The sequence below is a fragment of the Delphinapterus leucas genome, chromosome 1 (assembly GCF_059928025.1).
Source record: "Delphinapterus leucas isolate spDelLeu-1000000601 "Yukka" chromosome 1, BTC_Dleu_Yukka2, whole genome shotgun sequence".
NCBI lineage: Eukaryota > Metazoa > Chordata > Mammalia > Artiodactyla > Monodontidae > Delphinapterus > Delphinapterus leucas.
In genome coordinates this window covers 157,987,875-158,001,055 of record NC_143129.1, presented here as the reverse complement: position 1 = coordinate 158,001,055, position 13,181 = coordinate 157,987,875, and the positions used below count along the sequence as shown (strand labels likewise).

Here is a 13,181-nt window from a genome sequence, read left to right as displayed (position 1 = left end):
TGAAAGCTGAGATAAGTGATCATGCACCAGCTGGGAGAAAGAAGGCCCTCGCTCAGTCTCTTTCAAAATCTCTGCTAATGTTTGAAACATGTCAGAAATCCCAGTGTTCACTTGTCGACCCCATAATTCCAGTTTGGCTCTGAATGCAGCCACTTTATCTGTCGACTTGAGCACAGTTGTTCTCCCCTGAAGTGACAGATCGAGTTCGTTGAGCAGGTTGAATATGTCACACAAGTAAGCAAGTTTTGTGACCCATTCTGTGTCAGTGAAATGTGCTGTCAGTGGGGACTGTTTTTCTAAAAGAAATTTCTGGAGCGGCTCTTGTTACCTCAAAAACTCTGGCCAGTGATCTACCTTTAGAAAGCCATCTCACTTCTGTGTATAAGGGAAGACATGGGACTTCCTTGGTAGGCTAGTGGTTAAGAATCCACCTTCCAGGGCTTCCCTGGTGGCGCAGTGGTTGAGAATCAGCCTGCCAATGCAGGGGACATGGGTTCGAGCCCTGGTCTGGGAAGATCCCACATGCCATGGAGCAACTGGACCCGTGAGCCACAATTACTGAGCCTGTGCGTCTGGAGCCTGTGCTCCACAACAAGAGAGGCCGCTATAGTGAGAGGCCTGCGCATTGCGATGAAGAGTGGCCCCCGCTTACCACAACTAGAGAAAGCCCTTGCACAGAAACGAAGACCCAACACAGCCATAAATAAATAAATTTAAATAAATCATATCTTTAAAAAAAAAGAATCCACCTTCCAATGCAGGGGACGCGAGTTTGCTCCCCGGTCAGGGAACTAAGATCCCACATGCCGCAGGGCAACTGAGCCCTTGCGCTGTGGATCCCGTGTGCCACAACTAGAGAGAAGCCCGCACGCCGCAACTAAGACCCAACTCAGCCAAATAAATAAAGAAAAAAATATATTTTTTTTTTAAAAAAGGAGAAGACGTGTGTGCTCTGCATCCATCTCCTCACAGAGCTGCACGAACAGATGTGAGTTAAGGGCATGTACTTTAATGTGGTTGATAATTTTAATCACATCCTGCAAAATGTTGTTAAGTTCAGGTGACATTTTTCAGCTAGCCAGCAGTTCTCTATGGATGACACAGTGCGTAGACTCACATTCAGAAGTGACCTCTTTGACCCGAGTAGTGAAACCAGAAAGCCGTCCAGCCGTGGCAGCCGCTCTGTCCGTGCATATACCGACACAAAATGACCAATTCAGTTTTCCTGATATGTAATCGTTCAAAGACTTGAATAGTTCCGCAGCTGTGGTGCTGGTTGGCAACAAAAGTGCACATAACATATCCTCATGCACACCTTCCTGAAAAATATATCGCACAAAAACAAGCATTGTTGCCTTGTTGTCAACATCGGTAGACTCGTCAACCTGGATTGCGTACCATGGTGACTCATTAATGCTCTCTAACTATTGTGCCTCAGTATCCTCTGCTATTTCATCAATTCGTCTAGTTGTGGTGCTAGCCGAAAGAGGAACACGTGCCACCTTTTGAACTGCAGCCTCTCCTAAAAGTTCATGACAAATGTCCTGAGCAGCAGGCAGGATCAACTCTTCACCAGTAGTAAAGGGCTTCTTAGCTTTAGCCATGCGGTTAGCCACTAAGAGTGATGCTCTCGGTGCAGACACATTTGATGAAGTGGTGGCCTTCAATAATTGCTTCTGTTCTTCGTGTTCATGGTTTTTTTCCTTTGAAAATCTCCAGAGGCTTGTCTTTCAGTGCAGGTGCTTGGTCTCCATGTGGCGAAGCAGTTTTGAAGGTTTCATGGCTTCATTGGATAGCCGGTGGCCACATATTATATAAAGCAGGCTTGGAGAATGTGAATCCCCTGTTGCAATGAACCCGTAATTTAAGTAGGACTCTTGGTATTTTCTTTTAAATGTAGCTTTCTTTTTGTTGGCAGTCTTAGAGTCTTCTGCTGTCTCATCACTGGGTCTTTCCCCCTTTCCAAAGAAGCTCTCCAGTGACGTTTGTTTTTTTACTCATCCTGGCTAGGGTTAGCTTGTGGGCTTACCAAAACTGTGGCTGAGACAAGTGCGCAGTGTGGGAAAGAGGCATGGATGGAAGTAGATAAATTAATGGGCAGGCCACGCGCAGACTAAAACGTATCGGATTCTGACTTAAAGCCTGCCACTAGATGCAGCTGTACAGTTGATGTACATCAACTCACTTGCCACAATAAAGCTTGCCACCCGGTGCTTAATCGTTGCTTGCCACTCACTGATAGGGTTTTGATATGAGTCTGCAAGCAATTGATTTATCATGGTCTCTGTGCAGTCAAACCTCTCTGCTAATGATAATCTATATTTGCCGTTGTTCTCCACTGCTAGCATCACTGCCTCAGCTCCACCTCAGATTATCAGGCATTAGATTCTCATAAGGAGTGCACAGCCTAGAGCCCTCACATGCATAGTTCACAGTAGGGTTCGCTGCTCTGGGAATCTAGTGCTGCAGCTGATCTGAACAGGAGGCGGAGCTCAGGCGGTAATGCGAGCAATGGGGAGCGGCTGTAAATACAGATGAAGCTTCGCTCGCTCCCCCACTGCTCACCTCCTGCTGTGTGGCCTGGTTCCTAACAGGCCACAGACCAGTACTGGTCTGTGGCCCCGGGGTTGGGGACCCCTGTTAGAGAGCCATTATGAGCTTTTAAAGTAGAGAAGTGGAGTTTTAGATTCATCTGGTGTGTATGTAGGATGGATCGAAAGGGGAGGGATTGATATTAGGCAGGGGGACCATTTAAGAGGCTGTTTTACTGTTTAAGGCAAAACAATTTACAATGCTCTTGGAATCTTAGTGTTTTAAGGAGGGAATAAGCCTACTGATTGGGGAATTAGACTTCCTGTTCATCTTCTTTAAGAAGAAAAATGGCTTATTGATAGAATTATTCATTTAAAATGGTATTTATGCATAAGACAAGTGAGATTAAGAAGAACTCAAGTTATCTTAAATTAATTCAAGGCTCCATACGTAGACGATTTATATGTTAGTGCAGAAGGAACTTGAATTTATGGCATACGTTGATAAACTAGGGAGAATGGAGAATGTTTCAGAAGACTACAGGTGAGCAAAATCTAGACTTTCAAAAGGAGAGAATGGTACATTCTGTGCAGAATGCTAAACTTGATAATCAGTGCCTTATCACAATTCTTCAGTGAATTATTAAAGAAGAGATGTATGAACTTTAAAAAAAAGAGTAGAGGGACTTCCCTGGTGGTCCAGTGGTAGAGAATCCACCTTCCAATGCAGGCGATGCAAGTTCAATCCCTGGTCGGGGAACTAAGATCCCACATCCTGCAGGACAACTAAGCCCGGGCACCACAACTACTGAGCCCACGCACCTCAACTAGAGAGCCTGCGTGCCGTAAACTACAGAGCCCACGTGCTCTGGAGCCTGTGCCACAGCTAGAGAGAGAAAACCCACACGCCACAACTACAGAGAAGCCTGCACACTGCAACTAGAAAGAAGCCCTCATGCCTCAACGAAGAGCCTGCGTGCCACAACTAAGACCCGATGCAGCCAAAAAAAAAAGAATAGAGCCCAGGTATAATCCCAGAGCATCTTGTGAAGGGCACATGATAAAACATTTTATAGTTAATCTGAAAGACTAAAGACAGAGAAAGAGCCAGAAAGATTCTGAATAAGTAAAATAATGAGTGGTAACTTTTAGATATTAAAATGTATCATAAATTTTAAATAGTGTATCGGTACCAGAAACAGGCCTAACTAAGTATATGTAATCTTGGTATCTGATAAAGGTGGCATTTCAGATTGGTGAGGAATATATAGGTTATAAATTTTCTTAGGACAACTGAGAAAAAAATAAATTCCAATTTTATATCCTCCAAGAAAAAGAAAGACTTAGATGAATTGAGTATTTAAATATAAACAAAGATACATTGACAATACTTAAACAAAAAAAAACTATAATTTTTTTAAACTTTTTATTTGATATTGGAATATAGCCGATTAACAATGTTGGGATAGTTTCAGGTGCACAGAAAAGGGACTCAGCCATACATATGCATGTACCCATTCTCCTCTAAATTCTGCTCCCATCCAGCCTGCCACATAACACTGAGCAGAGTTCCCTGTGCTGTACTGTAGGTCCCGGTTATCCATTTTAAATATAGCAGTGTGTACATGTCAATCCCAAACTCCCTGACTATCCCTTTCCCACTTCATTCCCCCTGGTAACCAGAAGTTCGTTCTCTAAGTCTGTGAGTCTGAAGAAACTATAAATTTTAATATGATCTAGAGTTTTTAATTAATTAATTAATTAGTTAGGCTGTGTTGGGTCTTCGTTGCTGCGCACGGGCTTTCTCTAGTTGCGGTGAGCGGGGGCTACTCTTCATCACAGTGCACGGGCTTCTCATTGTGGCAGCTTCTTTTGCTGTGGAGCACAGGCTCTAGGCACGCAGGCTTCAGTAGTTGTGGCTCGCGGGCTTTAGAGCACAGGCTCAGTAGTTGTGGCGCAGGGGCTTAGTTGCTCCGCGGCATGTGGGATCCTCCCGGACCAGGGCTCGAACCTGTGTCCCCTGCATGGGCAGGCGGATTCTTAACCATTATGCCAACAGGGAAGTCCCGAAAGAACACTTTAGAAAAAATTGAGTACCTCAACACAAAAATGGGCAAAGGCAGAAATTCGTATGATCATAAAATACATGAAAAATATAAATCCATGCTGACAATCAAAGAAATGTGTTTTAATACAACAATGAAGAATCGAGGAGTTGTGCTTCTTTCTTTGTTTTGGCCTATCATATCATATTGGGTAAAAAACAGTTAAAAGAATCATAGGACAGAATTGTTGAGGGATAGGGAACTAGTCTCATGGTGCTGTCAGACTGAAAACTAGTATAGTTTTTCTAGAGGACACCTTGGCAGTTTGTATCAAAAATCTTTTAAAATTTAAGTTTGACACCAGGGCTTCCCTGGTGGTGCGGTGGTTGGGAGTCCACCTGCCGATGCAGGGAACACGGGTTCGTGCCCCGGTCCGGGACGATCGCACATGCCGCGGAGCGGCTGGGCCCGTGAGCCATGGCCACTGGGCCTGCGCGTCCAGAGCCTGTGCTCCGCAACGGGAGAGTCCACGGCAGTGAGAGGCCTGCGTACCGCAAAAAAAAAAAAAAAAGTTTGACATCAGACATTTCACTTTTACGAATTTATGGGGAATGAATGAAACAGGTTCATTGTAGCATTGGAATGAATGCTACATACATAATGGAAATATATGTAATGGAGCCATTAGCAATGAAGTAGATCTATATTTATTGATATAGAAAGATGTTCGTGATATGTTAAATGAGTAAAGCAGGTATTCAAACAATCTCTACAATATGGTTGTATTTTTTGAAGATGGGATTCCGATTCAGTAATTTTGAGGAAGGTCCTGGAATCTACTTTTAAAAAATTTCTCATTTCCCATTTGGGGACAAATGCTGGCATAAACCACCCTGCATGTTGTAGCCAGACACCTCTCCTTTTTTCCTCTTCCCTTCTCCCTCTTCCTATGTTTAGAAACATAGTGGCTGCACCTTTACTACCAAGTCAAATACGCTTTGGTGGTGTACTCACACTTCAAAGAATCCAGTTTTACACTGAGGAGTGAGAAGGAGAGTGATGGTGTGGTGGGGGGGAGAGCGAGGCTTTTATTTGCTTCATTGCCTTCCCCTCCCCCCAAGTCCCTTCATACCAATTAGCCCTCATCCTCCACTGTCATAGGAAAAGATATTTGTGAAGAAAAATGAGGCAGTTCTTGGCTTTTGATCTCCTAAGGACCTGTTGTTAAGGCAATGAAAGGAGTTCTAGAGGGTTATTTTCTCTCTTGAGTTTTGGCTCTGTTAAAACTTTAGCACACTCTGCCCCACCTGCCCTGGCCCAGCTTTCCTGATGCTCCATTATGTGTCTCTGCCTGGTCCCAACTAGACCCATCATCTTGTCATCTTTCACTTTTAAGGTGCCCTTTTCTTTCTCCTTGCTTTTGCAAATTGTGTGGAATTTCTCCTTGCCTCTTCTGTCCCACTAATTTATCTCTTTCTTCAGAGTAGCATTCCATTTCTCATCAGTGTTGTAAGCCTTTCTTGAATTCACCAGCATATGTGGCTGAATTTAAGTTCTTTTAACCATTTTGTCTCTATGACTTCAATTAACTTTCATATGGTGCCCGTGTAATAAAAGGAAGTGTTTTAGTGCCTCCCTGTCTTGCAAATAAACTCTGAGGGTAGCAGTGATGTTTCAGGCCCGTAGAATCAAGCACATTGCTTGAGTTATAGTAAGTACTCAGCAAATACTCGTTGATTGGTTCCCTAATATTTCATTTGAAGAATGAATTAATATTAAAAAACTGCCTCTTTTTTTCTTGTGTATAGATCACTCAGTCCTTGGTGTTTCTGCTGCTGGCTACACTTTTCAGTGCATTGACTGGTTTGCCGTGGAGTCTTTATAATACTTTTGTGATAGAAGAAAAACATGGTTTCAATCAGCAGGTAAAATAGAGAATGCAAATGTTCTCTTTTGTGCTTTTGTCCTCTGCTGGGAATAATTAAAACATAATTTGCTATTTTAGAGCATGAATTAATCGAGGGAAAAGGAACTGAAGATATGGTAAAGATCATAGTTTAAGGTCTTGCCATAAACTCTTCTAGCACTAATGTCTAGTGTTTTTTCAGCTAATAACATTTAAATGAGTTTATTTTAAACTAAAATGCAAGACATTGACTTATTGTCTTAGGCTACCTGTTGTCATGTAGTCTCACTGCCTTTTAATTTTTAAAATTGCTTTAACAATGTATCCTTTCTATTCACTTATTTGTTATTTTAAAAGCAGTTTCTTAGTTTCTCATTATGACCTTTTATTTTTTCAGACTTTGGGGTTCTTCATGAAAGATGCAATCAAGAAATTTATTGTGACTCAGTGCATTTTATTACCTGTGTCTTCACTTCTACTTTACATTATTAAAATTGGGGGAGACTATTTTTTTATTTATGCCTGGCTGTTCACACTAGTTGTATCTCTGGTAAGTGAAATCTTTGTTTCGATTTTCTTTTACAAAATGTTCCTTGGTGAGATAACTGTCATTTAATCTTCATTAGCATCTAAATGGTTCTTAAGAAGCAGAAGAAATATAAATAGGTGCTCATATAAATTCCCCTTCTGTTTTCTGCTTTTAGCTATAGAAATGGGAGAGTTGACTCTGACCATAGATTTTCTTCTCCTTATACTGGCTCTTACAGATTCTAGAAGCTAGTTGTTAGTTACCTTTAATGATGCAGTTGTCAAGCAGTTTGGGGCTGTGCATTTGTGAGTTGCCACCAGAGCGATGACTAAGTTTGACAATTTGATGACTCTTGACTGAGCTCCAGTGTCTAAAAACCATGGATATTTTGGAGAGAGAATAGATGTAAGCGGGATAAGAAAAAGAAAGCATAAACGTGTCTGCTTTCTCCTGCCCTCCTTCCCCTGCCTTTCCCTTCCTCCTCTCCCCTTTGCCCTTTACCCCTTCTTCTCTGTCCCTTGCCCCCTCCTCCTGCCCCTCCCCCTCGCCCTGCCTCTTCCCTTTTCCCCCCACAGCCCCCCCTTCTTCCCTCTCTTCCTTCTCCCTCCTTTTTCCTCTCTCCGCTTCCCCACTGTCCCTTCTTCACATCTTCTTTTCCTCTTCTCTTTCCGATATTCCAAACTGCTTCACAGCACAAACACTACAACACAATCAAAATGGCCTGTTAACAGCCCCCAGAAAATACGTCCTATCAGCTCTTCAGCTGCACTGATGGTGAGGTTTCTTTTAGTCTGAATTACCATGATGCTCATTGCTTCACCTCCTGCTGGTGGGATCATGACTGGAAAATGGGTGCTAATTGGACTTACAAATATATGTTGTATGGCAAATTGAAGTGGCAGGAGAGAGAGCAGAGGAAATGCTCCTAAAATGCTTAAGGAAGTACTGTTTCAACCAGTGTGTATAGCTATGAACTGCAGGTCAGTAATATTAGCAGGCAAACCAAATAATAGCACACAGTCAAGCTCTAGTAGTTCTTTTTTTAGCAAACACTTCAAGTCTATTATGATTACCTTGAAAGACAGAATTCCAAGTTATGATGGGCTCATGAAGTGTCAGAAATCCCCAAGATAGTTTTGAATGGACCATTTGGCTTTTCAGTTATTACCATATAGAGACTATTCATTTTGATTTAATTCATCAAACAGATATTGAATGCTGTACTGGTACTATTTCGGGCTGGGAGTACCAGAGCAAATAAGATAAGGTCCCTGTTCTCAGGGCTGGGGTCACATAGTTTTAATACTGAATCTGTATAGTGAGTAGTTTCCCTTTAAGGACATATTCCTAGGTTGTTCTCATATTTGCATTTCAGGCGCTTGTCACCATCTATGCTGATTACATTGCCCCTTTATTTGACAAATTCACACCTCTTCCTGAGGGAAGGCTTAAACAGGAAATTGAAGTCATGGCAAAGAGTATTGACTTCCCTTTGACTAAGGTGTATGTTGTTCAAGGTAAGGCTCCCTGGGGTAAGAAGATTTTATTTGAGCGATTTCTTTTATTTGATTAGTTTATTCTTAAAACTTTAATAAAAGAACAAATCAGTTGGTTTGGGGTTTTTTTTGTTTGTTTGTTTTTGTTATTTAAAGATTAGGATTTTACATTTTGGCTTTTGAAGATTTATAAGAATCGATGACATAGTCCAGGGATAGAAACTGGTGGCCTGATGCCAAGTCCTGCTCTTGCCTGCAGCTATGTTTGGTTGGTTTTATTGTTTTTAATTCTGCACCAAGGCCTTTATCACTCCCTGCTATGTCATAATATTAGACTGATTTTTTCACTTCTAATACCTGCCTGGCTCCTATATGTAACTGAGTTGGACTCTTGCTTAGATTCCATTTGGCAGTGGTTTGGGGGCTCAAAAATAAAACCAATGTTATTGGCTTTGTCTCCACCAAGAAAACTTCCAGTGTTCTGCAGGACTCTGATTTCACCTGCAGATTACCCAAGATTGGTGCCACTTGGTATTTTGGATTAGTTATACTCTGCTTTTCTGATGATTGCTTTTGAAAATTAAGCTATCTATCTGTTAGCTTGTGTAAGACTACTAAAGTCTCAAGGAAACCTACAAAGATGCAAAGAAAAACTGTGTGGTACCATGACTTTCAGAATCTGTAAATTAAAATCCATGTAAATGAATGAGTGTAGTTCTGCCTCTGCCACTTACCAGCTGTGGGATCTTGGACAAGTCACTTTGCATCTCTGGGTTTCAGTTTTGCTTCCTCTGAACTGTGGTCTGGCAAATGCTTTCTGTAAAGGGCTAGACGGTAATTATTTTAGGCTTTGCAGGTCGCATGGTCTCTGTTGCAACTATTCAACTCTGCCATGATAGTACAAAAGCAGCCATAGTAATACATAAAGAAACAAGCATGGCTGTTTTCTAATAAAACTTTATTTATAAAAATAAGTGGCAGGTTTGATTTGACCTGCAAGCCATAGTTTGCCCATTCCTCCTCTAAAGTAAAAATCACCATTGAGAAGTAGCTATGGCGGATGAAGGAGTAGAAACTGGGAAGTAATTGCAGGGTCCAGGAGGACAGAGATGGTCACAACTGGAAAGAATGAATTAACAGCAACGAGAAGAGTATAGAAATCTCAGGCATTTGGCAGCCAACTAAAGGCACAATTAGGACATGTCTATGGGGAAATAGTAGAAAAAGAAGCCAATTCATACTACTGCTTTGGCCTCTGAGATTACTAGTCTTTTAATAATATTAAACTAGTAGCACAATGATCAGTATAGTAGAACAATCTCTGAGGCGCTTTTACTGAAGGGGCAACCTAAGTTGCCGATCACTTATAATCAGATAACGTGAATGCTAATGCTATGACAGTAGAGGTAGTCGAGAAGATATGTGATATATACCATCAGTGCTATATGATTTTAGCTGAAATAGTCAGGGAAGGCTTTATGGAGGGTTATAACATAAGCTGGGACTTTGTGGAAAATCAAGATTTGAGTAGGTGGAGGGTAGCATTTCAGAGGTCAGGCTGTGGAGCCAATAGGTTTGCATTTAAATTCTGGTTCTAGCACAGATTCCCCGTGTGACTTTGGACAACTTACCTCTGCTGAACAGAAGTTACCCATCCGCAATGCATGTTTCTGTTGTTGTTAATAATGTTGTCAAAAATATTTTGAGTAAATGAATGTTGTTAATAACAGTAACAACACACATGATGGATTTGTAAATTGAAAGGAAAAACCGAGTGAAAAACCAAGAGTCTTGCTCTCAGAAAATATCAGATAGTAAGTACTGTGCAGAGAATTAAACTGATGTGAAGTGAAAAAGAATGGCTGAGTAGATACTTTCGATTAGGTCATCAGACAAGACATCTCTGAGCAAATGAATTTAAGCTGAGATCTGAAGGAAGGAGCCATCCGTGCCAAGATCAATGGAGAGACCCTCCAGAGCTTTGTATCTTCAAGAAACAGAAAAAAGTCCAGTGTGGCTACCACATGGCAGGAAAGTGTTATGACATGAAATCTGAGACATAAGCAAGAGTCAGACCACATAGGCCTTTGTAAATCAGAGTAAGGAGCTTGGATTTTATTTTAAGTCTAGGGTTAAAGCTATTGAAGGTTTTAGGCAGGAAAGTGACATGGCCTAGTTTGTACTTTTTACCTATTTTATGTTGCTATATAGAGAATAGACGGTAGGGGAGGCAAGAGTAGAAGCAGGGAGAGCAGTTAGGAGGCCAGTGCTGTTCAGGAGGAGATAATGTGGCTTAGACTAGAATAGTAGTAATTGACGGAGAGAAGTGGATATACTGGGGATGTGTTTTAGAGGTAGAGTTGATGGAATTTGCCGGTAGATGACATGTAAAGGAATAAGAGAGAAAGAGACATCAGAGATAACGACCTAGATTTTTGGACTAAGCAGTTGGATAAATGGTAGGTTACTGAGATGGGAAAAAACTGGGAGAGGAGCAGGTCTGTGAGGGTTTAAGTTCTGATGGGTGTGTTATATACCTATTGAACATTGTACTAGAGTTCTACAAGCAGTAGTTAGTTGCATGCCAGCCATAGAAACCAACTATAGCTGATTTAACCAGAGAAATTCCTTATTGAAACAATATTTGATAACTCACAAAGTCACCAGGAAAGTTAAGTTTACCAAACTTGGGAAGTGGACTCTCCATCGGGAGACCAGGAACTCAGAATCATCCTGCAGAACCAGTCTGGGGAGGACACTGCTAGTGGCTCCTGATGTTGGAGTCAGCAGTGTGTATCCCTAACATCCCTTCCACTAGCACCTGCAGAATTCATTCCTCACTGCCCTGCTTCTTTATGTAATTAGCTAACTGTTTCAGAGTCCCCAGTGGGTGCATCTGACTGACTGAGCCAGGGCACTGGGCTAGCTGCCAGGAGTGCTTGGGGAAGCAGATAGCTAGCTTTTTAGATTTCTCAAATGAGAAGCAGTCTCTCACAAGACTTGCATGATGTGAAATTCCCTAAACTCTGCAAGGGAATTCTAATACTGGTCAGGGAAATACTATGCTTGAGAATATAAACAACAGATAGGCACTTTAGCCATCCATGTGGAGATGTAGGCCTGTCAAATAAGCAGCTAGATATATAAATCCAGAGTTCTAGGGAGAGATCAGGGCTAGAAATAGTGATATGGAAGTATCTGTATCTGGCATGTAGATACCTCCTTGGATGAGGGCACTTAGAGAAGAGAAGGAGGCTCAGGTCAGAGTCAGCAGAGGAGGAAGAGCCAGCAAAGGAGGCTGAAGAGGAGAGACCACTGAGGTAGGAAGAAAACGAGGAGAAGACGGTGTTTCTCTTGAGCTAGGAGAAGAAAGTGTTTCAAGGAGGGAGTGGTCAACGGTATCAAATGCTGCCAAGAAGTTGATTAAGATAAGACATCATAAACGAAAGATGAAGAGACAGCTGGCCATGCCTTACAATCTCATAGAACGTTTTGGTTTTCAGAGTTCCCAAATACATTACTTCATACCTCAAGTGGTACGATAAATCCATTCAGTAAACAAGCATTATTGAATAAATACTACATGCAAGGCATAGTGATACAAAAAGCTTATGGTCTAGTGCAGGGACTCTTAAAACTTTAGTGAATATAAGAATTCCCTGGAGAGTTTGTTTAAAGATTCCTCGGCTCCATTCTCAGATATTGGGTGTTTCTAGTATTTATGTCTAACAAGTACCCGTAGGTGATTTTGGTGTAGGCATTCTCTGGGCCACACTTTGAGATACTTAGACCAGTGGGAGATACTAAGACATTCATTTTGTTTTATTTATCTGCCTACTTCCATAGGTAACTTCAGGTAGCTTCTAAGAAATATTTTTAAATTAATTTAAAAATTAGAATCAGAGAAGATAGAAATGAGATAGAAGTATAAGATCTAGATACCCAGCTTTCCAGATCCTAAGGTCCTATATTATTGATAAAATTGGACCACATATTTGGCTCTTAACTTCCAGGCAACCAAACCAAAAAAGTCCTCTCCTCATATCATAAATGGGAAAATAAAGCTTAAAGAAATTAAGAAAGTTTCTTACATTTACACAACTAATACATGGCAGAGCCAAGATTTGAACCTAAAGTCATTCTTAACCACTAAATTCACTGCACATGCTAGAACATAAAATATAAAGAAAATAAAGTATAGAAAATAAAGAAAATTATAAAGAAGAAGATAAAAATCAGCCATAGTTCAGCTACTGTTAGCCACTGTTAAAAATTCAGGGTTTTTTTTTTCAGTCTTTTTAAGATAGTTTTAATTTTTTCTGATTAAATAAGTATACTGACTTTAAAAGCCTTGGAACAGAGAAAAGTATAAGGGAGGGAACAAAAATCCATATTTCTAGAAGCCAGTGATAAACACTTCAATATTTTAATATATTTCTTAATAGGTTTGTGTTTCTGCTTTTCTATTTACATGTACATTTTTTCATGACAATAATGGAATTTTATATACATGAAGTTTTACATCCTTTTCAGTTATTTTGGTGAGCTTTTTCCTATCTTGTTAAAATATTTCAAAAGTATACTTTTTTTCTGGCTGCTTAAAATTCCATTTCATAGCTTTACCATAATTTAATCATTCCATGACTGTTGGATATTTAGGCTTTATTTATTTAC

At 40.8% G+C, this 13,181-nt stretch overlaps 1 protein-coding gene across 2 annotated transcripts in view; it reads left to right on the top strand.

The window, feature by feature from the left end:
- Positions 1-13,181, top strand: part of ZMPSTE24 (zinc metallopeptidase STE24) — a 48,981-nt gene that overhangs the window by 14,314 nt on the left and 21,486 nt on the right. For both annotated transcript variants that reach the window (XM_089895391.1, XM_022575378.3), the window contains 3 exons: positions 6,385-6,501; positions 6,880-7,032; positions 8,387-8,528. In XM_089895391.1, the coding sequence (XP_089751517.1) occupies positions 6,385-6,501; positions 6,880-7,032; positions 8,387-8,528 (412 nt within the window). The remainder of the gene's footprint in view (positions 1-6,384; positions 6,502-6,879; positions 7,033-8,386; positions 8,529-13,181) is intronic.